This window comes from Hemiscyllium ocellatum, chromosome 47, assembly GCF_020745735.1.
Source record: "Hemiscyllium ocellatum isolate sHemOce1 chromosome 47, sHemOce1.pat.X.cur, whole genome shotgun sequence".
NCBI classification, from domain to species: domain Eukaryota; kingdom Metazoa; phylum Chordata; class Chondrichthyes; order Orectolobiformes; family Hemiscylliidae; genus Hemiscyllium; species Hemiscyllium ocellatum.
In genome coordinates, this window is record NC_083447.1 from 19,030,905 (window position 1) to 19,055,941 (window position 25,037).

The following is a 25,037-nucleotide window of genomic DNA, read 5'->3' on the forward strand; positions in this document are numbered from 1 at the left end:
GTGTGGGAGTATGTGTATATATGAGTGTCAGTGTGTGATTGTGCATGGGGGTGTGTTTGTGTGAGTGTATGTGTAAGCGTGTGTATATGAGTGTATGTGTAAGCGTATGCATGTGGGCATCAGTGTGCATGTATATATCTGCACTTATATGTGGCTGTCTGTCTATCCTCAGCTCCATAAATATAAAACTACATGTGCAGTCCCTCTCAATTACTTAACACATTAATGCAATTGTAATCTCCACTCACTAACTGTTGTGTTACAATTTTACAAAGAGAGACACACGTGCTGGATATGAGATTAGAATTCCCATCTGTAAAGGTAAGTTAAGTTTATAATGAAAATCATGTCAGAATTATTAGTAAAATCATCAACACATTAGTTAAGGGTGTTCCATTGTGTGAACAGCAGACCTGTGGCTGGAATAGGTGGTTGAAAGGTTCAGTTAATGCCCCTTGGAATCTGGGCAAGGGCAACATTTCAGGCTCAGACCCTGTGCCTGTCTCTGGTAAAAGGAAAAGGAAAAGCAATACACACATAGACAGGAAAGTACACTTATCTGCGAATATTGACAGCAATGTGCCACTGTTTGGAAATGTTAGGCAACATAGGAACTATTAGTTCTACAATCACCCAAAACCTGTTTGTAATGGCAGGTTTATATTTTACACATTTGCCGCAGTCATTTTCAGTTCAAAAATCAATCTATTGCCTTACAAATTGTATTAAGCAATGTCAAAATAAGACAAAGAAATTGGGAAATGGCCAGTAAATTTCAGCAGAGCTATTTGGCAAAATGTATCTAGAATGTACAGGCCTTAAAATTATGCTGTTAATTTTTATTCTTTCATGGGACATGGCTGTGACTGCCAGGTGCCCAACCCTAACTGTCTTTAAATTGTTAACTAGAGGGTTTAAGGTGAGAGGGGAAAGGTTTAGATTTAGACTTCCTGAGGAGTAACTTTTTCACGCAGATGGTGATACATGTATGGATGCTACCAGTGGAAGTGATAAAGGTGGGTACAATAATATTTGAAAGGCATCTCGATGGGTATATTAAAAAGGGTTTAGAGGGATATAGGCCAAATGCTGGCAAGTGGGACTAGGTCAGTTTGAGATGTCTGATTGGCATGGATGAGTTGGACTGAAGGGTCTATTTTCATGCTGTATGACTCTATGAGTAGCTTGCAAGGCCACTTCAGAGAGCAGTTAAGAGTCAAACACATTGCTGCGGGCCTAGAGTCACATATTGGGCAGGTTGGGTAAGGACATTTGACTTCCTAAAGGACATTAGTGAGCTGGATGAGTTTTCACAACAATTGATGATAGTTCCATCGTCACTATTACTGAGAATAATTTTCAGTTTCCAGTCTGCTCCTCCCATAATATTTGACCTTTCTTGTACATTATAAAATTTCTGAGCCTTGAATTTGTTCAGTTTTCCACATATATCGTGCTGTTTTAAAAAGCCTCAAATTCTCTCTTTTTGCTGTTCTTTCTGAGGTATGAAGTACCACATTTGTTCTGAGATTAATTAGCACTTCATCTATTCCCATTGCCCTGAGAGAATCTACAAATGAGAAATCAGAGGGACTCCCAGATGTTATGTCAGATCAGCCTGGGATATTGAGCCTTTGTGCTCTGCAGCTGTGGTGTTCTCTGCTGCCTTTGGTCCTGAGGGAGGGGTATCTCATATTCACCTTGGCTGCTTCCTGGGAGTCAATCACTCCTGCTCAGCCCTCTAAAGCCACCATGTTGCTGAAATGTTGTGGACAAGGTGTCTCCGCAAAGACAAAGCTGAACTACTTGACTGGATTATAGTTGCTTGCGGCAGTGGAACCTTATCTTCTCCCTCCATCTGCCCTCCACCTACCTCTATGACTTACTTTGCTAGACATGATGAATATAATATGAATGTAACTATAATCACATGATACATTAACTCTATATACACACATTTAAGCAAAACTTCCCTACTTTTATACTCTATTCCCTTTGTCATAATGACCAACTGCACAGTTGCCTTCCCTAGCACCTGCTGAACTCGGATGCTAGCTTTTTGTTTTTGATTCATGCATGAGGACCCCCAAATTCTCTGGTGTTGTAGTTTTCTACAGTCATTCTCCATTTAAATAGTAGTCAGCTCCTCTATTCTTCCCACTGAAGTGAATAACTCCATATTTTCCCACATTATAGTCCATCTACCAAGTATTTACCCATTCTTGTAACCTGTCTATAGCTCTTCACTACATGTGGGAGAAAGTGAGAATTACATGTGTCAACCTCACTACTTGTATTACTCCAATATCTCTCCACAGACTTTCTGCTCTTGATTTATCCATGTATAAAAAAAACTTTATAAACTAGAATAGATGTATTTAGTTATGTTATTGTTTCAGTGATACCATGAATCTGAGTGACCTCCAATACTCTGTTCAAACTATTCTCCCTTGATGATAGGTCCTCCAGTTAGGGTCTAAGTATTATTTATCTCTGTACATTCATTTCCATCTCAGAGCTCTTATTGCTAGTTAGGATAACTTGGTTTTTTTTAAAAATTCACACCTGTATATCTCCCTCTACCCTTTGCCTACACAGTCACATCCTGAACTAGTGCTGCTTTATATTAAGCACTTGCTGGGAGGATCAGCATTTAAAAATAATCCTGTTTAAGGAGATTTTTCACTTTGCTCCATTGTTTAATTGATTAGAGGATGCTCAATGCTTCTAGACATTCCCAGTGGCTGTTCTAGTTTCCACAGTCTCATCTACCTTCACTGGGAGATCAAATAAATGTATCAGTGCCAGGCTGCAGGTTTCTCAGTGCCCAGCTCTGCCCCAGTGCCAGCTACTGACCCAGGCCACACAGCTGCAGCCTCACAGACTGACATCTCTTCTTTTTAACCCCTTCACCATCCTCTCTCCTCTCCTCTGTGCTTTCCATCTTGTCCCTTTACTCCACTTGCACTGACTCTCCCCTCCCCTCTCTGTCAGTCCCTTCTCCTCTCTACCTCCTCTATTCCCCCACCCTGTCTTTCACATCATCTTTCAAAACAGACTGGCTTGTCACCATGTCTGATATTCAACGGGATAGGAATCATACCCATGACCATCACTATCCATGCCTTCACATACTCCTGGCATCTATAAAGGCCTCCATATGTTTCTATACATCATACATCATATTTGTGCCCACCTAAAATTCAATCTCTGTATCTATCTATCTAACTATCTATCTATCTATCTATCTATCTATCTATCTATCTATCTATCTATCTATCTATCTATCTGTCTATCTATCTATCTATGTACCAATCTATCTATCCATCTATCTATCCATCCATCCATCCAGCCATCCATCCAGCCATCCATCTATCCATCCATCCATCCATCCATCCATCTATCCATCCATCCATCTATCCATCCATCCATCCATCCATGCAGCTAACTGTTAAGTGATGTTTCCTGTTCAGTGACACCCGCATTATTTGCTGGGTGATTTGAGAAGGTGCGGGTGGATTTGCAAAGGCTCCTGAATTCGGGGAATTGCCGCTCGGAATTTTCCAGTACAATCCTTCCCGCTCGTGGGAGTCAGGGGACCATTTGGGCAAAAGCCCAGGACCCGGGGCCAGGGGAAGGACCCAAACATTTGCTGACAGGATGTTAAAATACCGGAGGCGCTGATACTGAAACAGTGGATCGACAGGCTTAAAGCACAAATGGTTATTTACAGGGGCCACCACTCACAGGAAGAAATGCATACCGTCCGCAATAAACGGGCGAGACGCCGCAAGTGTTAAAAACTCATTAACAAAGCAATAATATAATTAAAGAAAATACAGCCTGGAGCCATTAGACAGAAAGAAACTACAATTTTCTCACTGCAAGCCTGAAATTTGCACTGACACTATAAATTTCAATAAATCCTCAGAATTAATCCGCTATTAACATTACATTGATTTTTCTTTAAAAAATGAGAAATCTTCAGGGTGAAACATAACTGTGTGCAGTCATGTATTCTGCCTACATTCGTAACAAGGCTATTTGTAACTAGCTACCTGTCGGTGCCAACTTCATTAAACATATAACAGTTTTGAGCCCTCTCTCGTATCCTGTGTACGTGTTTTCATTGTCTGTTGGAATCCCGCTTTAAATAAAATCCTCTGCCTATCAATCCATTAACTACGATTAGATATTCCATAGTTGGGAATGTGAAATTTTAACCTTTTTTTTAAAGAAAGTTATATTATTCTTACACTGTAACCTCCCGCCCACAAATAGGCACGGGTCCAGGTGCAATGAACAGCTCACCGCTTCTGAAATGGACTGTATGTCCCAATGTTGTCTCAAAAAAAAAGACAGCAGTTGGCCTATTTGGGCTGAATACCCCCTTCCCCTCCTCCCCCCTCCCCGACTTCTGCTTGGACACGTGGAGCCCATCTCCTGGGCTGAGATGCGAGGGAGAGATAAGGAGATGACAATGAAGATTCCCCACCATTCACCACCAACTCCCCACCGCCCCCCCCAGCCCTTCCCCACCCCCTCCTCCTTCTCTGTTATCCCGGGGCCTGAAGCGTGGCCCGCTGTTCCTCCCCACACCACACCACCCCAACCCCCCCCCCCCAACCCCCCTCCATCAGCCCATGGAAATATGTGAAGCAGAGCGGCAGATGAGGCACGCGTCTGCCTCATTACAATGACAATGCCAGAGGGGCCGAGAGGGAGAGAGAGAGGGAGAGAGAGAGCAACAGTTTGCAAATCTGCTCCCTCTGTCATGTCCCAGTCTATCTGACGGAACATGTGGCGCCCACCAAACGCTCCCCCTCCCATTCAAAAAAAAACACCATGCCAGAATCAATAATTCTTTAAGACACCGTTCCGAACGTCAAAGATTTGGTCAAATCTTAAAGTTGGCGATAAAGCAAAAGACACCTTCGAAAATTGCTCAAATTTTGGTTCATTTAACAAGTCGACTTTCAAAAAAGTTAAATTGTTTCTTCCGATATATTGGAGTAATTCAGTCTCGTGTCAATTTGTTTACAGGATGTTTTCCCAGGGCTTTGATTAAATTCCCTCTTTCCCCTTCACTTTCCAGAAAGTTGGGATGAGGGGAGTACTGTTCGGGATAAATCGCTCCCAGAGAGGTTTAGAGGGATATGAAATACCTTAAGCAGTGAAAGAAACGTTAAAACGAATCAACTGGGGGACATAGGTACTTTTGGGATGTTTGAGGAGCTGGTGATGGAACACTATCTTCTGAGGTCGGATACGTGTTCAACATCCCATTGTTTCCAGTCTGATGGAAAAATCATTTACAGAGAGAGAGAAAAATTGCTATGGGGAAGAGCAGGGTCTATTTGAGGAGAGTGTGTAAGTGGTGGTGAGGGGAGAGGGCCAGGCAGATGGCTGGCCTCCTGTTTGATTCGCTGCTCATTGCCACAGGCTGATAAACCCTGATCCGTATTTCGGAGCAGGTTTGGCTCCAAGCGAGCTGGACTCGGAACGGCCTAGCCACCCACTTGTGCCAGGAGAGGACAAATCCAACAGCATCTCCCCAGCAAAAGTCAAACACTTTTTTTTGCAACGAATCGAGCAGACAGGTGAAGAGGGGTGGGGGTCTTTAACACGGAGACTCGTTCCAGTGTGCGGGCCGATGCGTTGCAATGTCGTTGAAGCGGCGCAGATGCTAAAGGCGATATTCGGACACACTACATGGTTTGATGAGGGCGGCAGAGGGAGGGAGAGGAGTCTGCCAGAGAAAGAACTGTTTATTCCTTGGATGGGGCAGGTGTTTCAGGATTAACATACAGCTGACTCGGGGCAGGAGCATGACAATTACCTCAACTCCCAACCCCCACCCTCTCCTCCCTCCCTCCCTCCCTCTAGAGACACAAAAATACCCCTAGTGTCCCCACAATAATCCCCCCTCTCAACAAAACACACACACAGGCAGTGGGGCGGAATCAGGGGACACGCGTCTCAACAATACATTTGATTTTTTTTCTAAACCACCTCGCTTATCCTCTGAACAAAAAAAAACCCGAGTCACACGCGTCAGCTTTGAACAGATTACAGGGAAAAGTCAAAGAAAAGCTCTTTAAAATAAACAAGTGATTTATCTCAGTTTGCGCATAACTGAGATCTGGTTCAATTTTGGTGCAAGGCGCCTTTTATTAAGGTTTGAAAGATTTCGTCCCTAAATGTGAGATTTACCCCCGATTTATCAGATCATGGGAAACGAATTTCGATGATTGTGAAAAAAAATCTTGAATTCGTCCGCTCAAATAAAAAGGTTGACACGAAAATGACTGGCGGTCGCTGTTAAAATGATCAATGATGGAAATGATAATTATTTGAATTTGCTAAAACGTAAATATTGAGGTGCAGAGATACAAAGGTTGTGGAGAATAAGGGAAACCTGTTTGCAAGTGAAACAGTTTTCGACAAAATTAGTGCAATATGTCAGCTACTGGACTGAAGCAATTTAAACAAACTGCATCAGTCAGAACAAAAAGTTTCAGGATGTAACGTTATGCTACTTCATTCCTTGCTTTTATTCTCTGTCTCTCCTGGACCCATTTGCTCCGCTCTGAAGGTGTCAGGAGCTTTTGTCGACTGGGATCAGAGAGCCCCGTTGTCACTGTGATTGACGGAAACTCAACACACCGCGGAAGTATATAAAGGCGAAAAAACTGAACTGAGCTTCATTCATACACAGCAGAGAGAGAGAGAGGGAGGGAAAGAAGCTTATGTTAGTTCCCGGAGTCAGCAACAGGACGAAGAGGGAATTTCAATTTCTTTTAAAAGCGCCAAGAAATATCAGGAAGAGAAGACGAGTCTCATTTTCTAGACGCTTTGGAGTATTCCTTAATAAAATAAGTGTGTGTGTGTGTTATTTTCTCTAAATCCCAGACCGCTTTGGATATTATTTCCCTGTCTCCGGCCGACCATCGTTGGACGCTCGGGATTTTCAGTCAGGATGGTTTCAACCCTGTTGTTTTGTATCGTTTGTCTGCTGCCTTTTGCTCAGGTAAGTCAATCACCTGATTGATTCCACTTTTGTGTTTGTGACTTGCCCATGTCTCTTGCCTTCTCCCCCTCTCCGTCTTAACATGTCATTTTTTTCTCTCTCTTTTCTCCCCGTCCTTGTTTCTCTTCTTCTGTTTTTTATTCCCCCCGCAGATCTCCTCGACTGGTATTTTTGAGCTGAAGGTGCACTCGTTCAGCAGCCGCCAGCCGGAATTGGCTCAGGGTTGCCAGAGGGAGCGGGCGTGTGGTCGCTTCTTCCGGGTGTGCCTCAAGCATTACCAGGTGAACATCTCTTCGGAGCCCCCCTGCACGTACGGCGCTGGTACCACCCCGGTACTGAGAGCAGGCAGCGACTCGGTGCGGGACAGCGAACCCATCCGCATCCCCTTCCACTTCACCTGGCCGGCAAGTATCACCCGATCAAAATATTCCAAACAAAAAAAGGGACCGGTTTGGGGGGGAGAACTTCTGCAAATTATTAAGAGGTTGCAAAGAAAGTAATAAAACCGAAATTATTTTAGGCGGAAAAATTAAAATGTTTGAAATTGTTTTTGTTAAGTAAGTAGGATTGAGAAGCTTTTATTACAGAGAAATTAGTTTCAAATTGCAACTTTTATTTGCAAAGTTGTGTGTGCAGAAGATACAGCTTTTGTTTTAGCAATCAATGTGATGTACACGACTCTATGTATGCGTGTGTGTGGAGGAATATTTTGCTCTGAATTGCCTGTGTTAAGGTGACAGTTTTTTTCTCTGTCTCTGTAGGGCACTTTCTCGCTCATTATCGAGGTTTGGAATGCAGAATCCGACGAGACCAGTATTGGTAATCTCAGTTCTGAATCTTTATACTAGAGGGCGCAATGTATTGAGAAATAAAATAGTAGCCAGCGATGTATTTAACCCCAGTGGACTGCTGCTGGTGGGTAATGTAATGTTTGATCAGCAATACCCCACACTCGCTCCTCCCTCACTCTCTCTTTATTAAAAATCACACAACACCAGGCATCTCCAAATCATCGCTCTTTATTCTCCGCCTTCCCCCTCTCCCCTCTGCAGATGACCCCCGGAATCTGATCAGCCGCCTGGCCACCGGCCGCCGCCTGGCCATTGGGGAAGACTGGTCACAGGATGTGCAGGCCGGCGGCCTCAGTGAGCTGCGATACTCCTACCATGTGGTCTGCGAGGAGCATTACTACGGAGAGGGCTGCTCTGACTACTGCCGGCCCCGGGACGATACCTTCGGGCACTTCAGCTGTGACGAGAGCGGCCGCAGAGTCTGCCTGGCCGGCTGGAAAGGCAGCTACTGCTCGGAACGTAAGACTGGACACACCCCCAGCCCCTGGGGAACGCTCCCCCTCCCCCCTTCTCTCTCTCTATAGCCGATAGTTCTGATTTGTCCCAGATTGAGTTGGGAGCATAAGGGCTATTCATATAAATCAAACAATAAGTTCCCTTTTGTTTCCTTTTCCTTGAAATTGTTGCAAAATGACATTTGGATACTTATTAAAATATCATTTGAAGTATTTCGCTTTATCCATTCGAAGTGAGATTCTTTGTAACTGTCATCCCTGTTTTTAAAATTGGTTGGCAAGGCGGACCTTTGATATTTAAGATTAAATTTAGCTCCAAGTTGTGTTTGGAAAGTAACAATGTATTGGAGATCTGAAATATTAAAAAAAACTGGAGAAATTCAGCAGTAATCGGCAGGGAGAGGAACAGGGTTTATGTTTTCAGTCCAACATGACTTTTCCTCGTGTTCGACAAAGATCATACTTGAAGTGTTAAATCTGCTCCTCGTTCTCTCCAAAGATGCTGCGAGGACCTGCTGAGTTTCTCCTGCGATTTCTGTTCGGGTTTGGGAAATGTTAATGATGGGTTTGTGGGAAGGTGCAGGAGGGGGTGAATCGATTTGAAAGCAAGCATATGGTAGGCCTGGTTAACTTGCTCAAGTGTGTTAACACAGACCCAACCCTCCTCTTGTTGGGCTACACAAAGCCATCTGACAGCCGGCAGCTGAGGAATAAAATTTGAATAAATTTCAGCACTTCTGAAAGGGTCTTATTGCACAGGGAAACACGCGAGTGGAAGGATATGTTGCCATAGAAACTTAACTCCTCAGTCGCAGTTGTTAGCACAGGGGCTTTGACTTTGCTTCGGTGTCCCTCTTGTTTAAGGTCTTTTATTATTCTCTGTTACTCAGTGTCCACACACACAGAGGGAGAGAGTGGATTTAATAGGGACACGCGTCCCAAGTCTTTACACTTGCAGGCAGTCATACAGCTACCATGTGTTGTTATTGTTCAGGATCACTGTCTGGGTGGTGCCAGCTGCCCTTAAAATGCCAAAGAACTTAACAAGTAATGCATTTATGTGTGTCTGTGTTTAAAAAGTTATCTTCTTTTTCTCTCTCCCTTACCTGCTGCAACAAAAAATGTTTCACAGCGATTTGTTTGCCGCAGTGCAACGATAATTACGGATACTGTGAAAGACCAGGGGAATGCAAGTGAGTTAAGATTGAATTGGTAACTTTCTCTTTATTTAACTAAAAACAAATCAGTCTTGGGGTGTGAACATCACAGGCAAGTCCAGCATTTACAGCCTACCCCTAAAAGCCCTCAACTTGATACAACTGATTGGCTTTCTGGGTACATTCAGGGGGCAGTTAAAGTGGCAACCACGCACGGTTTGGGACTGGAGTTATAGATGAGCCCAGATTGGGGTAAGGATGACTGATTTCCTTTCCTGAAAGACATAAGCGAACAGTTTTCCTGGGTGCAGCCTAACAACGGCATGATCAGTTTTGCTGATTTTTCAATTTCCAAATGTTTAAGATGGAATTCAGATTCCTGAAACACAGAATCAAAGAACTGTTACAGCAGAAGAGGCTGTTTGGCCCAATGTGTCTGCAATGGCTCTCTGAATGAGCATTATGACTTATTGCCATACTTCTCCCTTTTCTCCACAGTGTTTTGCTCTTATTAAATAAACATCTAATACTGTCTTTGACTCAAACTTTGAGTCTACCCCCACCACAATCCTGTACAATTTGTTCAAGACCACAACTACTGGCTGTGTGAAAATGTTTTCTCTCGTCTCATACTTGCTTTCCCTAACTTACTCTGTCCAGACTCCTTATGATTTTTAAACATCTATCAAATCTTCTTTTAGACACCTCTCCGTGGCAAACAATCTCAACTTCTCCAATCGCTCTTCACAACTGAAGTTTCTCAAGTCTAGAACTATTCTCATAAACTTCTGCACTTCCTTCAATATGTTTACATTTGTGGTACTCACAAATGTTCACAATACCCCAACTGAGGTCGAACCAGTGTCTTATACAATTCATTCTCTGGATCATAAATCCAGTTTACAAATCAACCTAAGCATTAAATCACCCTAGTCTTGTTGGAAGACATGATATATCCTCCTTAAAGCTGTACAGGTTTTAACAGTGCCCTTCATACTTCACATTATTTTTCACCAGTGATGGTGTATTTCCAATTTTTAAGAAAAATCTTTCTTTATAGTACTATAAAGAAAGTTTCCCTAAACTGGTTAGATATTGCTTTAATTTTTTAATAGCTCTTAAGTAATGTTGTTTATTTTGCTTCCAGATGTCGTATTGGTTGGCAGGGCCGTTTCTGCGATCAGTGTATTCATTACCCAGGTTGTCTTCATGGCACATGCCAACAGCCTTGGCAGTGCAATTGCCAGGAGGGCTGGGGTGGCCTCTTCTGCAACCAGGATCTCAACTACTGCACCAACCACAAGCCGTGCAAGAATGGAGCCACATGCACCAACACTGGTCAAGGCAGCTATACCTGCACCTGCAAACCTGGTTTCGGTGGGACCAACTGTGAGACTGAAGTCAATGAATGTGAGAGCAATCCTTGTAAAAATGGAGGGAGCTGCACGGTATGTGTCCATTGAAAGAGTTCTCACTCTCTCTGGTTCAGTGTTCACTCTTCCCCCATAATTAATTCCTTTGATTTGTTTTTTAACCCCCCTTTAGTTCTGTTAATTCTCCCTAATATGTTGTGATGTTGTTTGAAAACAGACCCTCATTGTCACTTTGCTGTTCATGGAAGCTTGCTTTCTGCGATTAGCTGCCACATTTGTCTACATTACAACAATGACGAGATTCCCACTTCATTTTGGTGTGAAGTATTATGAGCTATTCTGAGGTTCTGAAAGCTTATGGAAATGCAAGTGTACCTTTCCTTTTGCTATGACCACATCTGATAGAATTCCTTACTAGGCATGCAATAGTTTGGTATTTGACTCCCTTTTCTCTAGTACTGGACTTCCACAGTTTGCAACTGATCTCAGTGCAGGTCTAGTTCTGGGTTTCCACTAAACATAAGTCATGCAGGCTCTCTTTAAGACACATTGAGGTTTTGGTTAGTTAAGGTCAGGGAAAGTCTAACTTTAACTTTCAACAATTCAGACTGGAGATTGAAGCTGGATAGTGATGCCATTGTCATCCACACCCCTTGTAGAGTGAGGGCAACCTTGACCACGGTCATCTTGGCTCAATCACGGTTTTCTGAAAATAGGGGTGTGGATATCAGATTAGGTTGCATCAAACTGTTCACGTAGTCAAACCACACCAAGATGTTAAGAGTTTGATTGTTGCCTGTGGAACTGAACATGTGCTTGCAGGAAGTGAAACGAAACTTCATATTCCATGTATGTCTTTACATATATGTAGCTTGGCTTTTGCCACTCTGGCTGAAATCAGGCAACTCAGCATATCAGAGCTCAAACTCAAACCTTGGGATTTCTGATTGACATATTAATGATCACAAGTTTCACAGGAAGCCAAAGCCTTTTTCCTCCTCTTGAAAGGCAATCGTGGTTTGCCCACCAATTCCCAGATGAGATCAGATGATAAATGAACTGTTATCAAGTCAAAAAGCAAATTATTTCATTATTTCTGGCAATTTATTTTAGTTTGACAAAAGCTACATTTCTTGTGTCCACATTCTCCAGTGAAACTTTCTCATTAGGCGTCAGGAAGATCAATAACTCGACCTCCACCTTCATCACTGATTCCATCCCCTTTCTGGCCTCTGCCTCTCTTGGAATTCACTTCTCTGAAGTTAAAAACTACACAACACCAGGTTACAGTCCAACAGGTTTATTTGGAAGCACGAGCTGTCGGAGCGCTGCTCCTTCATCAGGTGGTTGTGGAGTAGAAGATCATAAGACACAGAATTTATAGCAAAAGTTTACAATGTGATGTAACTGAAATTATATATTGAAAAAGACCTGAATCGTTTGTTAGGTCTGTCATCTTTTAAAATGAACATGTTGGTTTCAGTTCGTTCATATGTAAATCGCAAAACTTATTTTAGAAGTTACATTCTCAAGTAAACTTTAACAATTGGTGTCATGTCAGCCCAGATAATGCATTGAAGGTGTGAGGTGCCCTGCGTGAGACTGTCTGTGCCCCAATGTTCACACTGATTCTAATCTTAAAAAATGGATTTACAGAATCTTTGATCTAATACTCCACAGCCACCTGATGAAGGAGCAGTGCTCCAAAAGCTAGTGCTTCCAAATAATCCTGTTGGACTATAACCTGGTGTTGTGTGTGATTTTTAAATCTGTACACCTCAGTCCAACACCGGCATCTCCAAATCATCATTCTCTGAAAGATCCAATTCTTTACTGGCATCTTATTTGACGCCTAGCTGAGCTACTGATCCCATATTTCCTTTTGTGATCCTGACTCAATAATTCCAGTGTATTTCTAAACTTTGACTCATCCAAAACATCTGCTGCTTCTGTTCACTTTGAACCTTAAAAATGATAGATCAGGATACTAGGAAAATCTAGAACCAGCAGAGGAAAAACAAGAGATTCAATCTCCGTGCACGGGTTATAAAATTTAAGGAAGAGCTTCCGAAAATAATGAAAAAAGGTTAATTGAATTGTAGGAGATTAGAATACAAGAGAATAGAATGATTTGGAGGTGCTAGTGTTGGATTGGGATGGACAAAGTTAAAAATCACACAACACCAGATTATAGTCCAAGGTGTATTCAGGAGCACTAGCTTTCGGAGCGCTGCTCCTTCATCAGGTGGTTCTGGAGTATAAGATCATAAGAGGATAGAATTAATGCTTCCACAATGCAAAGTCGTGGATGCGCCACAACTAGAGAATTGACAGCATTCTGGGCACCATGCTTGCAAGGGTATTTACACCTTTGGAGGGAATGCAGTGTAGATTCACTACAATGATATTTGAACTTCAGAAGTTAATTTGAGGTGAAATTACACAAACAAAGTAGTGCCCTCTGAAATTTAGAAGATTCAAGTGTGATTTTATTGCAATTGTCAAGAAGAACAGAGATTAGGAACCATTTATGCTGCTTGGAAAGGCTAGGACGCGAGGACATGATTGGAAAAATTTGTGTAGAACCACACCTATCAGAAATGAAGTCAGGAAATCATTTTGCATACAATGATGATAAATGTTTGGAACTCTCTTCCACAAATGCCAATTAACTCTTGATCAATTATTAATTTTAAATCAAACAGATAGTTGTGTTAATTAAAGAAATGAAGAGATAAGTGGCAAAAGTAAGAATGAAATCAAATGACAGATCAGCCTTGATCTCTTTGAACTGGGCAGAACAGGGTCTAGGGGCTCATTAGCCTACCCCTTATTCCTCTGTACTCTTCCTTTTACCAAGTTCCACGTTTCCCTATGCTCACTGATCTACATTTCACTTGGTTAAATGTTACATACAATCGAAAGCTGTGTCATTCACAAATTCAAATCCATTCACCACTCCCTTGGTTCACAGAACCACCTCCAGTCCTGCAACCCTTTAGGAACACCTGACTCTGGCCTTTTGTGCATGTCTCACTTTCTTTGCCTCACTATTGCTGGCTATGGCATTTTGTAAACTTTAGAATTCCTTCCCTAAACTTCTCCACCTCTTGTTCGTCTATGTAAGTTGCTCCTTGAGACCAATCAAAGTTCTGGTCATTCCTCTTGTTGTCCCCTTCTTTGGTTTGGTGCCTTTTTATATCTGATCCTGTGACTGAGAAGCACATTGGGACCTCCTCTGCATTAAGGACACTATACAGGTATAAGGTGCCATTATTAATGAGGTTTGCATATACACATGAGTGTGTGATTTAGAGCAAGGGCAGGTCATTTAGCTCCTTGAGCCTGCACTGCCATTCGATAAAATCATGGCTGATCTGACTGTGACTTTAACTCCATAACCTGAGTACCTGTTCCCCATCCCTAATTGCCCTTAAGGTAATGGTGAATCTTGAGTATGACCAAATTATTTTTGAGGCCATTTTAGAGGGCAGTTAAGAGTTACACATTGGTTTGGGTTCACCTGTGGGCCAGACAGAGTTAGGCAGATTTAATTCCCTAAAGGACACAAATAAGCCTGTGTGATAGTCCAGTAGTGTTACGGTCATCATTACTGATCCTAGCTTTTGGTTGCATTACTGAATTTTGGTTCTCAAGATGTTGTGGTGGGATTTCAGATGGTTGTATTTCTAGTCCATGCATATGGACTAGCATCCAGAGACATGGACTAGAAAACTATTAATCCAAAAACACAAACGCTATATTACCAAATTGCAGAACAACAGTAAAATATAAAATAACAACACTGAAAGACACAACTAACTAAATTTCATGAAAAATCAACTTTGCTTTGATCCACAATCACCATTTGTGATGTTTTTTCAATTATTTTCTCACCTTTACTCTTGGACTGTCCTCTACTAGGGTCTTTAGGAATTGAGCTTGGTATTGAGCTACAATCACACTGAATAGTAAAGAACGCTCAATGGACAACGTACTCCTATTTTCTTTGTTTCTACATAATAATATAAAATGAATATGAAATTGTTGTTGATCGTTGTTAAAAACCATGTGTTTCACTAATGACCTTTCTGGAAGGACCCTTATCTGGTCTGGCTGACATGTGACTGCGATGTGGTTGACTCCTAAGTGCCCTTTGAAATGGTCTGGCAAGCCATTCAGATGCAGGGGAGTAAATGCTAGCCTCGCCAGCTATGCCGATATCACATGAGAGAATAAAGTAAAAGTATAGAAATGGACCAGTCCATCTATGGAGATTGCTCTGCAGATCCTAAGAGATCTGAATCTCTATTTCACTTCCCCTCCTTAACTCCATATCTGCCAATAGTTTTATGCAACAAAAATCTATCAATCTCATTCTTGAAAGCTCCAATTGGCTTCCTTTGAAGATATCCAATACCTCCCACATAAATAAAAGTGCTTCCTAACTTTGAATTGCATTGTTCTAATTTTAAGATTGCCATAAGTGCTTTTGATTTTCCCATGAGAAAAGTTAGATTCCACAAGCTCTGCACCTTGAGACAGGAAAGTGAATGTTGGCAAGTACCTAGCCTAAGGGGTGAGAAACATCCTAAGCTTGTTCCTGTGTTTACTCACAACGTCCAGCACAGGTTATCACACAGTGATTGGGCATGGGGATCTCCCTATGTCTAGTTATGTTGGTGATGGCTAGCAACCCAGAAGTTGTGACCTCAAACCTGACAGTGACTTCAGGGAAAATCTATTGGATTGTCACATGAATGTGTTTGATTGACTATTGGCTTTCAGGGAAGGGAACTGACTATTACCACCTGGTCTGGTATTCAGTTAACTTCACACTTACTAGAGGCTTCACAACTGCCCAAGTTGTATAACTGATGGATTAACTGGGGAATATGTAATACAGGTGACCATTCCAGCATTTGACAGCATAAAAAATGACTTCAGGATAGAACAAAGGTTGAATCTCTGAGGCATTACATCTTGTTACTGTACTTATCTTACTCTTTCCATCTAAAAACTGTCAATTCCCATCATTCACATTCTCCCTATCTTCAGTTACCTTCTGGGGGATTCGTTTTCTGGAAGAGGAGTAGAAGGAGGGTCACTGAATATTTGTAAGGCAGGGATTAATGAATCCTGGACAAACGAGGGTGTGAAAGGCTTATCAGCGTCAGCAGGAATGCAGAGTTGAGGCCATAGTAAGATCCTAATGAATGGCAGTACAGGCTGGAGGGGCTGAATGGTTTAGTCCTGCTTTTAATTTTGCTCAAAATCCTCATCCATCCCTTTGCATCTCTGGATTCATCAATTCCAGTGCAGTCTTTGCCTCTCTACCTCTACTCTTACCCTTCCATTTATCCAAAACTGTGCTACCCAATCTTGCATCACACCATGCTTGACCCAAATTTAATGTTGCCATTAATCTACATCTTTACCTGTGTTCCACTGATACAAATTTAACATCTTCTTGAATGTTTCTAAGATGTCATTCCCCTTTCTCTATCTATCTATGTAATCATCTTGATGCTCAAACCCCCTGCTAATTCTGCTTCTTTCCTAACTATTGGTATACTGCCTCTCCCTTTATGCTTCTAATAACATGTCATGCCCTCAGCTGGATAACGTTACTGCTCCTTTACCTTTTCCCAGCTTTCTCTTCTGCTTCACGACCCAAGCCCAGGAAGACCCTCAGGAGAACAGTCTGCCACTCACCTAATTTATCACCATTCCTTACTGAGAAGTTTTTTCAGCTGTACCTTTGTTCCTCGTGATTTAGGTCAGGAACTCCGTGGCAGTGGAAGATCAGACTTGTGCTCAAAAATGATGCACTGAAGTACTGATCAACGAATTGAACTTCCAGAAGTAAACATGAATTTTAATTTTTAAAATCTTTTATGGAATTGGGTGTTGCTGGATGGTTCAGCATTTATTGCTATCTCTAATTAGGCCTACAGATGGTGGGTTTGGAATGTGCTGTTAAAGGAGATTGAGGAGTTTGTCTTGTAGATGTCCACAAACCTATCACTGTGCCCAATAGTGCAGAAAGTGAATGTTTAAGGTAAGAGATGGGGTGCAGATTAAGTGGAATGCCTAGTCGTGGATAATGCTCAGATTCTTGAATTTTGTTTGAGTTATATTCATCCTGTCAAGAGGGAAGTATTCGATTACACTCCCTACTTGAGAACATATTTGGGAAGGTAGGAGATGAGTCACTTACTGCAGAATTCAAAGCCAGTGACCTACTGTTATTTCTGTAGTAACTTTATAGCTGATGATGTCTAGGATGTTGATGGACAGTTCACCTATGATCATGCCATTGAATGTCAAGGAAAGCTGATTACAACACCGTCCCTTTTTAATTATTCACTTGTGGGATGTGGGCATCACCAGCTGTACCTGTATTTATTGCCCATCACTAACTGCCCCTGAGAAGGCGGTGGTGAGTTGCTGTCCTGACCCGCTGCAATCCATGTCTTTTGGAGATGGTCATTGCCTGACACTATGGGCTTGGTCTTGCTGCCTGTGGACACACTACTTCAATTTCAGGGAGTGGAAGGCCATTGATGAATTGCTGAAGATGGTTGGCTGGAACACAATCCTGATGAACTCCTGCAGAGATGCCCTTCATTTTCCTTTGTGCTAGGAATAGTGCCAAGCAATGGACAGCTCCCCCTGGCTTTTTCTAGGGCCTTTAGATACCATACTTGGTCAAATGCTGTCTTGATGTCAAGACAGTCACTCTTGGATCACCTCTGGAGTTCAGCTCTTTTGTCCATATTTGGACCAAGAACATAATGAGGTCAGAGGGTCTCTTCTGGTACAGTGATAATGTACATTATTTCTGAGCCAGGAGGCACAAGTCCCCAGTCCTGTCAGCTCTGGTGATTTAAAATCACACTTCTGAACAGGTAGATTAAAAACATCTATAGTGAGGTCAGGTGCCTACAGAAACCAAATCTAGCATTGGTGATTAGGTCATTGCTGAGGAAGAATTGCTTGATAGCACTGTAGACAACACCTAGACTGAGAATAGACTTCTGGGCTATTGTTGGATTTGTCCTGCATTTTGTGTACAGGACATGCCCGAGCAATTTTCCATATTTTCAGGTTAATCAGTATTGCAGCTGTACTGGAACAACTTAACTATGGGCATGATTAGTTCTGTAGCATAACTCCTCAGTACTACATTATGTGGAATGGATCAGATTTATTGAAGTCTGGCTTCAGTAATGGTGGGCAACTCCAGATAGATCATCCACTTGGCATATTTGGCTAAAAAGGATGCAAACATTTCAGCCCTATCTTTCAAACTTGTACATGGGGCACCTTATCATTGAACATGGCAAAATTACAGGGTGCTGATTTAATCCATTGGTTATGGTGTTCATCACATGCTACTTCCACTATTTAGCACATACATAATCCTGTGTTATACCTTCACTCAGTTGATTTCCTGGCTTGGAGTGAGATATATTCCAGGCTATCAAGTTACAGATTGACTACATTCTGCTGCTGCTGATGGCCCACAGTATCTCATGGATGCCTAATATTTAGATGCTAGATCTGCTTGAAAACTATCCAATTTGGTTTCGTGATAGTAGCTTACAACAAAATGTAGAAGGTCCTCAGAAATGAAATGCTATCGAACTTTGTCTCCTGCCAATACTTTAATGGACAGATGCACCTGCAATGGACGAATTGGTAAATACAAGTAGGTTTTCTCCCCAGTTTCCTCACTATCTGCTACAGACCCATTCTAGCAGCTATGTCCATCAGGAGCTGGCTGGTTTGGTTGGTAGTGTTGCTACTAAGCAACCTTGGTGATGGAGAATGATGTTCCTTCACCCTGAGTGCATTCTGTGACCTTATCACTGTCAGTTAATCTTCAAAATGATGTTCAACATGAAGAAGTACTGATACATGGAGGAAGGTTTCCTTGCCCAAGCCAGCCTGATGCCATTGCTCTGGAGTCAATGTTGTGGACACCCAAAGAAATTTCTCCAGACTGCAGACCACTGTATCATCATCTCTTGTGGGATAAAGCAAACCCAAAGATGGTGATGTCTGGGTCAGCATTGTTGATAGTGAGGTGGTCATACCATACATGCAGAAAGGGAATGGGTGACCATTGAGATTATAATAGTCAGGTGGTTGTTTTGACTGTGTTGTAGATGTTTATGCTTCTGAGAGTATGACTGTTGGGCTGTTGCTTGACTAGTCTGTAGGACAACTCTAGGAGGTTAGGCTTAGATCCTCAAATATATAGTATACTGTATTCGATCCATGTAAAACAATTTCACAATCTGCTGATGACACAAAATATGGAAGCATTGTGAACTATGAAGAGGTTGATGAGGTGATTTAAACAAACTGGCAGAATTGGCAAAGGTGTGGCAGATACAATTTAAATATGTGCAGTATGTAGGAAGAACAATGAAACAATATAAAATAAAGGATACAATTCTAAAAAGAGGGAACTTAGGAGTATATTGTACCAATCATTGAAGAAAACAAGTCAGACTGAGAAAGCAGTTAACAAAGACTTACAAACAGAGACAGTGTCTGTAAAAGTAAATATTTTTTGATGAACCTGTACTGAGCATTGTCTCAGTCTCAACTGTAATATTATGTCTAGTTTTCGGCACTGACTTTTGGATGGTTGGAAAGGCATTATCAAGTGTGCAAAAAGATGGTTCCAGTGATGAGGGAGTTCGATTACTTTGATAGATTGGAGAAGTTGAGGTTTTTGTTTCTGGAAAAGGTAGAGAGGAGATTTGACAGATATTCAAGATCATCAGGTGGACAGAATAGAGAAATACTGAAGGATTTGAGGCTAATGGCAAAAAAAGCCATCAGCGACAGGTAATTCTTTTTCCACAGTGTATTGATAATGTGTGATACTGAGAATGTGGTGGGGGCAGATTCAGTTACGGCTTTTAAAAGATAGAAACCTTAATAGAAACAGGGCTCTGATGAAAAGGTAATGTCAGCAGCTGATCTCTTGTAGAGAATGGACTTAAGTTGAGTGGCATCCTAGTTTACTGTAAGCATTCTATGATTCTATACTGTTAATAAGGAGAATGTTGCAGGGTTGACTAGACATGGCGTGCCTTTGTCATGTCTGAATGTGATGTTTTGGTTTTTCAATGATTCACATGGTTTTATTACTATGATATAATGTTGTAGCATTAGATATGGCAGTGTCTTGCTAGGTCATTTCAGAGGGCAAGTTAAAGGGCAAAGATTAGGTAAGCATGGCAGATTTCCTTCCACAATGAACCAGGTTCATATTTGCGACAGGAAGTGTTGGAGAAACTAAGCAGGCCCAGCAGCCTCAGTGAAGAGAAAGAGTTACAGTTAAATCTAAATGACTCTTCTTTAGAACTGAAGGAAATTGGAAATCTGATGGGTTTCATACATTTCCATCTCTCTCTCTTTCATTCCATTAACTGAGATGTTAGCTCTCTTTTCTCTGTCCACCATTGCTACCAGACCTGCCAAATCTTGACCACACTTTGATTTTATTTCAGGTTTCCTGCACCTGCACTATTTTCTTTCAATTTTTACAATAGATTAGTTATATATTCATTCATTGATAATAGACTTTGATTCCAGATTCAGTTAATTAAATGAATTTATATTTCCCAACTCTCTGGTGAGATTTGAACTTGTATCTTAGGTTTCTGATTACATACCGCAAACAACCATTTTGCTACCATGCACTGTGTAATCTTAGTTACACTCCAGTTTGACATCCTCTGCTATTGTAGAGGTTTCAAGACTAATTTTGGAGACCCTACTTTTGATCTGGGAATGGTCACTTAATTCAGCAGCAACTCAACTATCAGGTTCTGCATGGCTTAGTAAAATGGTTTGTGTGTTTATTAATCAAAACATCAGACTTTATTGTTCGATGTCTAATTCATTGAAATTTGTAAATCATAAGAAAAAATTCTTGCTCACTCTCCTTGTGCAAACATATATATCAAGGGCAGCTTGTGTTCAAAAATCAGTGACCAGTGTGAATAAAGTCTCCTGAATGTTTAACGTGCTGCAGCTTTCTGATCGCAGGTCCCTTATTAACCACCATCTGTTTAGGTCTGCTTATTGTCTTTTTTTGTTGGCTGCCAAGATGATGCAAATTGCTGATGGAAAGCGAATATGATCCTGCTGTAGGCATCCATTATCCACTACCACCATTGCAAGGACAAGGCAGAGTTTAAGCATCTTGGGTCAAATACGGGAAGGGTTAATGGACTTAGATTGGGTGCAGGGTGGGTTAATGATTCCTGGGTTGGATACAGTCTGTCTTAAAGATCCCAAATAAGGTGTACAGGGGAGATGGGGGTTAATGAGCCTGGCTCAGGTATAGGAAAGGTGAATGACCTCTTGTCAGGTACAGGAAAAGTCAATTAACATGAATCAAGCACAGGAAGGGGGTGATAATGCCAAGTCAGGCACAGGAAGGGTTAGTGACCCAGGTCAGGTACAGAAAGTGTTGCTGACCCCAAATCAGGCATTGGAAGGATTGATGACCCTACGTTGGTTGGAGGAAGGCTTAAAGGCTCCACATTAGATAGCGGGAGTGTTAATGATTCCACAACATTGTACACTACAGGAAGGGTTGATGATCCCAGATTATTTATAGGAAGGGTTAAATAACCTTGGATCAGGCCCAGGAATTGTTGATATCTTCTGGGATTGGGTATGGTTAAGGAAAGCTAATGATCCTAGTTGGTTATGATACAGGAAATGCAATAGCCCTCGTTCAGCTATACCATGAACTAAGGATCTGTGATCAGTTAAAGGACCACAGGTTGATGATTACAACATGAGTGAAAGATCCCAGGTAATGTATAGCATGTGGTTAATGCATGTTTGGGTCTCTGTTCTCCACTTTCACATTGAGAAATATCTTCTGTATTTTCTATTTATATTGAAATTCTGGACCTGTTTTTTCTAAGCGTGTACATCAGACTCTGCTTCGAATTTCAGAGCAACCACTTTGTGAGCATCGACCTGGAGTATCACTGGGACCCAACCATTTCCATTTCTCTTTTGCCTTCTGTAAATGTAAATGATCTTTCCTTCCTCTAGTGTTCACTCCATTTCTTATTCCGCTGTACGGACAGTAACCCTTCCCTTATAGTATTTCTAATGATCAATTAAATAATTTAACACAGACCTGCAACTGTACTCAGTACCTTCTCGGTCTCATTGGCTCTGTATTGTCCTATGAACAACTCTGCCAATAAGCCATAAGGTGCAGGCTTAAGATTGACAAGAGGTGGTAGTTTTGTGTTTCTATCAAGGTCACTTTGCATCCTCGAGTGAAACATGAATCAGATGGCTTGCTGCCTCTTTCTTCCCCAACTGCTGAATTGGAATGAAATCACTTGCCCAATTATCTTGCATTTTGAAACGAATGGCTTAGTTATATTGTCTTTCTCTGTTTATGAAAATCTTGTAGGACCTAGAGAACAATTATACATGCACCTGCCCCCAAGGATTCTATGGCAAGAACTGTGGGATCAGTGCTATGACATGTGCTGATGCACCGTGTTTTAATGGTGGCTCCTGCACTGAGAAATCACATGGGGGCTATAGCTGCCATTGCCCGGTTGGCTTCACTGGCTCCAATTGTGAGAAGAAGATTGGCCGCTGTATCAACAATCCATGTGGAAATGGTAAGTGTTGGAATCGATCATTTGTTTCCCATCCCTGCTCTGTACTCTTTGCCAAACCCAAATCTACCTGCTTTATGTTTTTGTCACTCTAACTCACACTTCCTGTTAAAAAGGATACTGCTTGGACATTGGTCGGAGTGTCATCTGCCGCTGCCGGACAGGGTTCACTGGCCCGAGGTGCAAGATCAACATGGATGATTGCGCCAAGAACCCATGTGCCAATGGTGGTACCTGTATTGATGGCGTCAACTCCTTCAATTGTAGCTGCACTCTTGGATATGGTGGGAAGGACTGCAGCATTCGAATGGATGCCTGTAGCAGCAACCCATGTAGAAATAAAGGCATCTGTTACACGCATTACACCGGCCATGTCTGTGAGTGCCCAACTGGATTTATGGGGTCCAACTGTGAGTTTCGTGTGAAGCCTGATGAGGAGAATCCGTTCTCTGTGGCCCTTGCCATCTCTTTTGCTTTGGGCCTTGTTACCCTCACCCTGGTGGTGTTTGCTGCTGTGGTCATTCTGAAGCATCTCCGGAAAAGCCAGGAGAGTCGGAATGCTGTGCGCAATGACCTGGAGACCATCAACAACTTGTCAGATTACCAGAAAGAGAAGGAGGCCTTCATCATCTCCACTGGACAGTTCAAGGTCTCCAACAAAGATGCTGAACTCAGCAGTGATTGTTTGAGTGATAAATTTAACTGCAAACAGAAACTTCATCCAATGGATTATAATCTGGCTGGGGAACTGAAGGAGCAGGAGGCTTCCAGAAAGAACATTGTAAAGTGAGTTCTGTGCTTAAATATACTCCAACATTGTTCCTGATGCTTAGATAATGTCAAACGTTTTCTACGGTAGCAGCAATGGAAATCTAATGAGTCTCCATTTTTTCTAATCCCTTTCCATTTCAGTAAGAAATCTGAATGCCTATCAATCTCCAAACCATCAATACCATTTCAGAAGGAGGGTTTGTACCATCCAGTGTATATCATGTCTGAACGAGTGGAACCGTGCATATTTGCAACTGAGGTAAGTCTCAGCTGCTCCTGGAGTTGGAGGTAAGGGACATGAGGTCAAGCAAGAATCTCTAGCATTGCACAGTCTCATCATTTTATCTTTTCCTTCTCTTCCACAGGTATGAACTTCCATCTTCTCAGACGTAGATATTCAAGCTTCCCCTGTCTCTGAATGTTTACAGATTTAATGGACATTACGGGGTTTATATTCCTGTATTTAATATTTATTCATGCTGCTCTTTATTTTGTTTTGGATTGGATAACCTCTCATTGTGTTTTTTTTACGAGTGTGTGTGTGTGTGTGTGTGTGTGTGTACATGTATAAAAAGATTTTTGTACCTGGCTTCTGGATAATGAAGAATGCCTGCTGACATCTCTCTGAAAGCTGCGAAATCTTTGCACTATTTTCAATAGCGAAGTCATCCTGAAAAATATCTGCATGCCAAGGACTGAAAATGGGGTGGGTGGAATGAAAAAAAGGCGGGACCTTTTGAACCAGTTATGGCGAAGAATTCTTCATAGGATCTATATTGTAATGTGTGCTGTTCCACTCTGCAAGAAGCAGTGAATCCCAAGTGGCAGAGTAATCACAACAGTCCACCCCTAGTCTGGCAGGGCTGTTATGCTTTAGGTCAATGCTGTTCTTTCTGCATTGGACCAGTGTCTTCTCCACATGACCAACAAAGCTTGCAGTAGAACACCATCCAAGCACATTCATTACAGATGACAAAATTGTGGAAAATTTGAGTTGAAGGCAGTTTTTCATTCTCACAGTTCAGACTAATAAATCCTGTTTGAGAAACTGTGATCCAGGACACCTTTTGCATTTGTCAATGGAAATGCTGCCGACCCATTTATTATTCTATATATAGTCAAATATGGGAATGTATTGTGTCTTATTATGAAGGACTTTTTATTAGCAAAACATGAAAGATTATTGCAGTTCTGTTTCAAAGTCAAGCCAATGTTATTTTAATATTTTATAATTTAAGAATTTTTGATATACATACAAAATGAAATATACTTTTTCTAATTTTATTTTGTATATAGTGTATATTTAAGAGAATTGTACATATGTTTATCTATTATGTTTTATATATGTCTTTTCTGTTGAAGAGAAGTTCAAATTTATTTTTTTCCAAAATAAATGAAAATAATTCTAATTCTGGGAATTTAGTGAATTTATGTAGGATATTTATAAGGTCATTTAATGCACATGACATCAGCTGTCAAAAACAAACTTTGTCCTTTCCCTATTGCTGTCTATTTCCCTCAAAACAGTGACCTTCTCTGGATATTTCTGCATGAGTGATGCCAATTTCTGTTACCTGATTTTATCTATTCTGCTGGAAATCTTACAATAGTCAAGACACCTCCAATGTAAACAAAGACTCAGTTGAACAGGTAAACGAGGGGGAGATAGTACAATATGGTGTTGAAGCAGGATAGGCCATTCTGACCTTGAGG

General features: G+C 41.6%; 1 protein-coding gene across 1 annotated transcript; it reads left to right on the plus strand.

Moving 5' to 3' along the window:
- The first annotated feature begins 6,722 nt into the window (after positions 1–6,722).
- dlc (deltaC) lies at positions 6,723–24,621 on the plus strand. The gene is made up of 10 exons (XM_060856263.1): positions 6,723–7,030; positions 7,183–7,434; positions 7,792–7,849; positions 8,083–8,340; positions 9,469–9,529; positions 10,641–10,941; positions 22,340–22,556; positions 22,670–23,339; positions 23,466–23,583; positions 23,690–24,621. Exons 1-10 carry the CDS (start codon positions 6,980–6,982, stop codon positions 23,693–23,695), a joined length of 1,992 nt encoding a protein of 663 aa, XP_060712246.1. The 5' UTR covers positions 6,723–6,979; the 3' UTR covers positions 23,696–24,621.
- Positions 24,622–25,037: the final 416 nt, after the last annotated feature.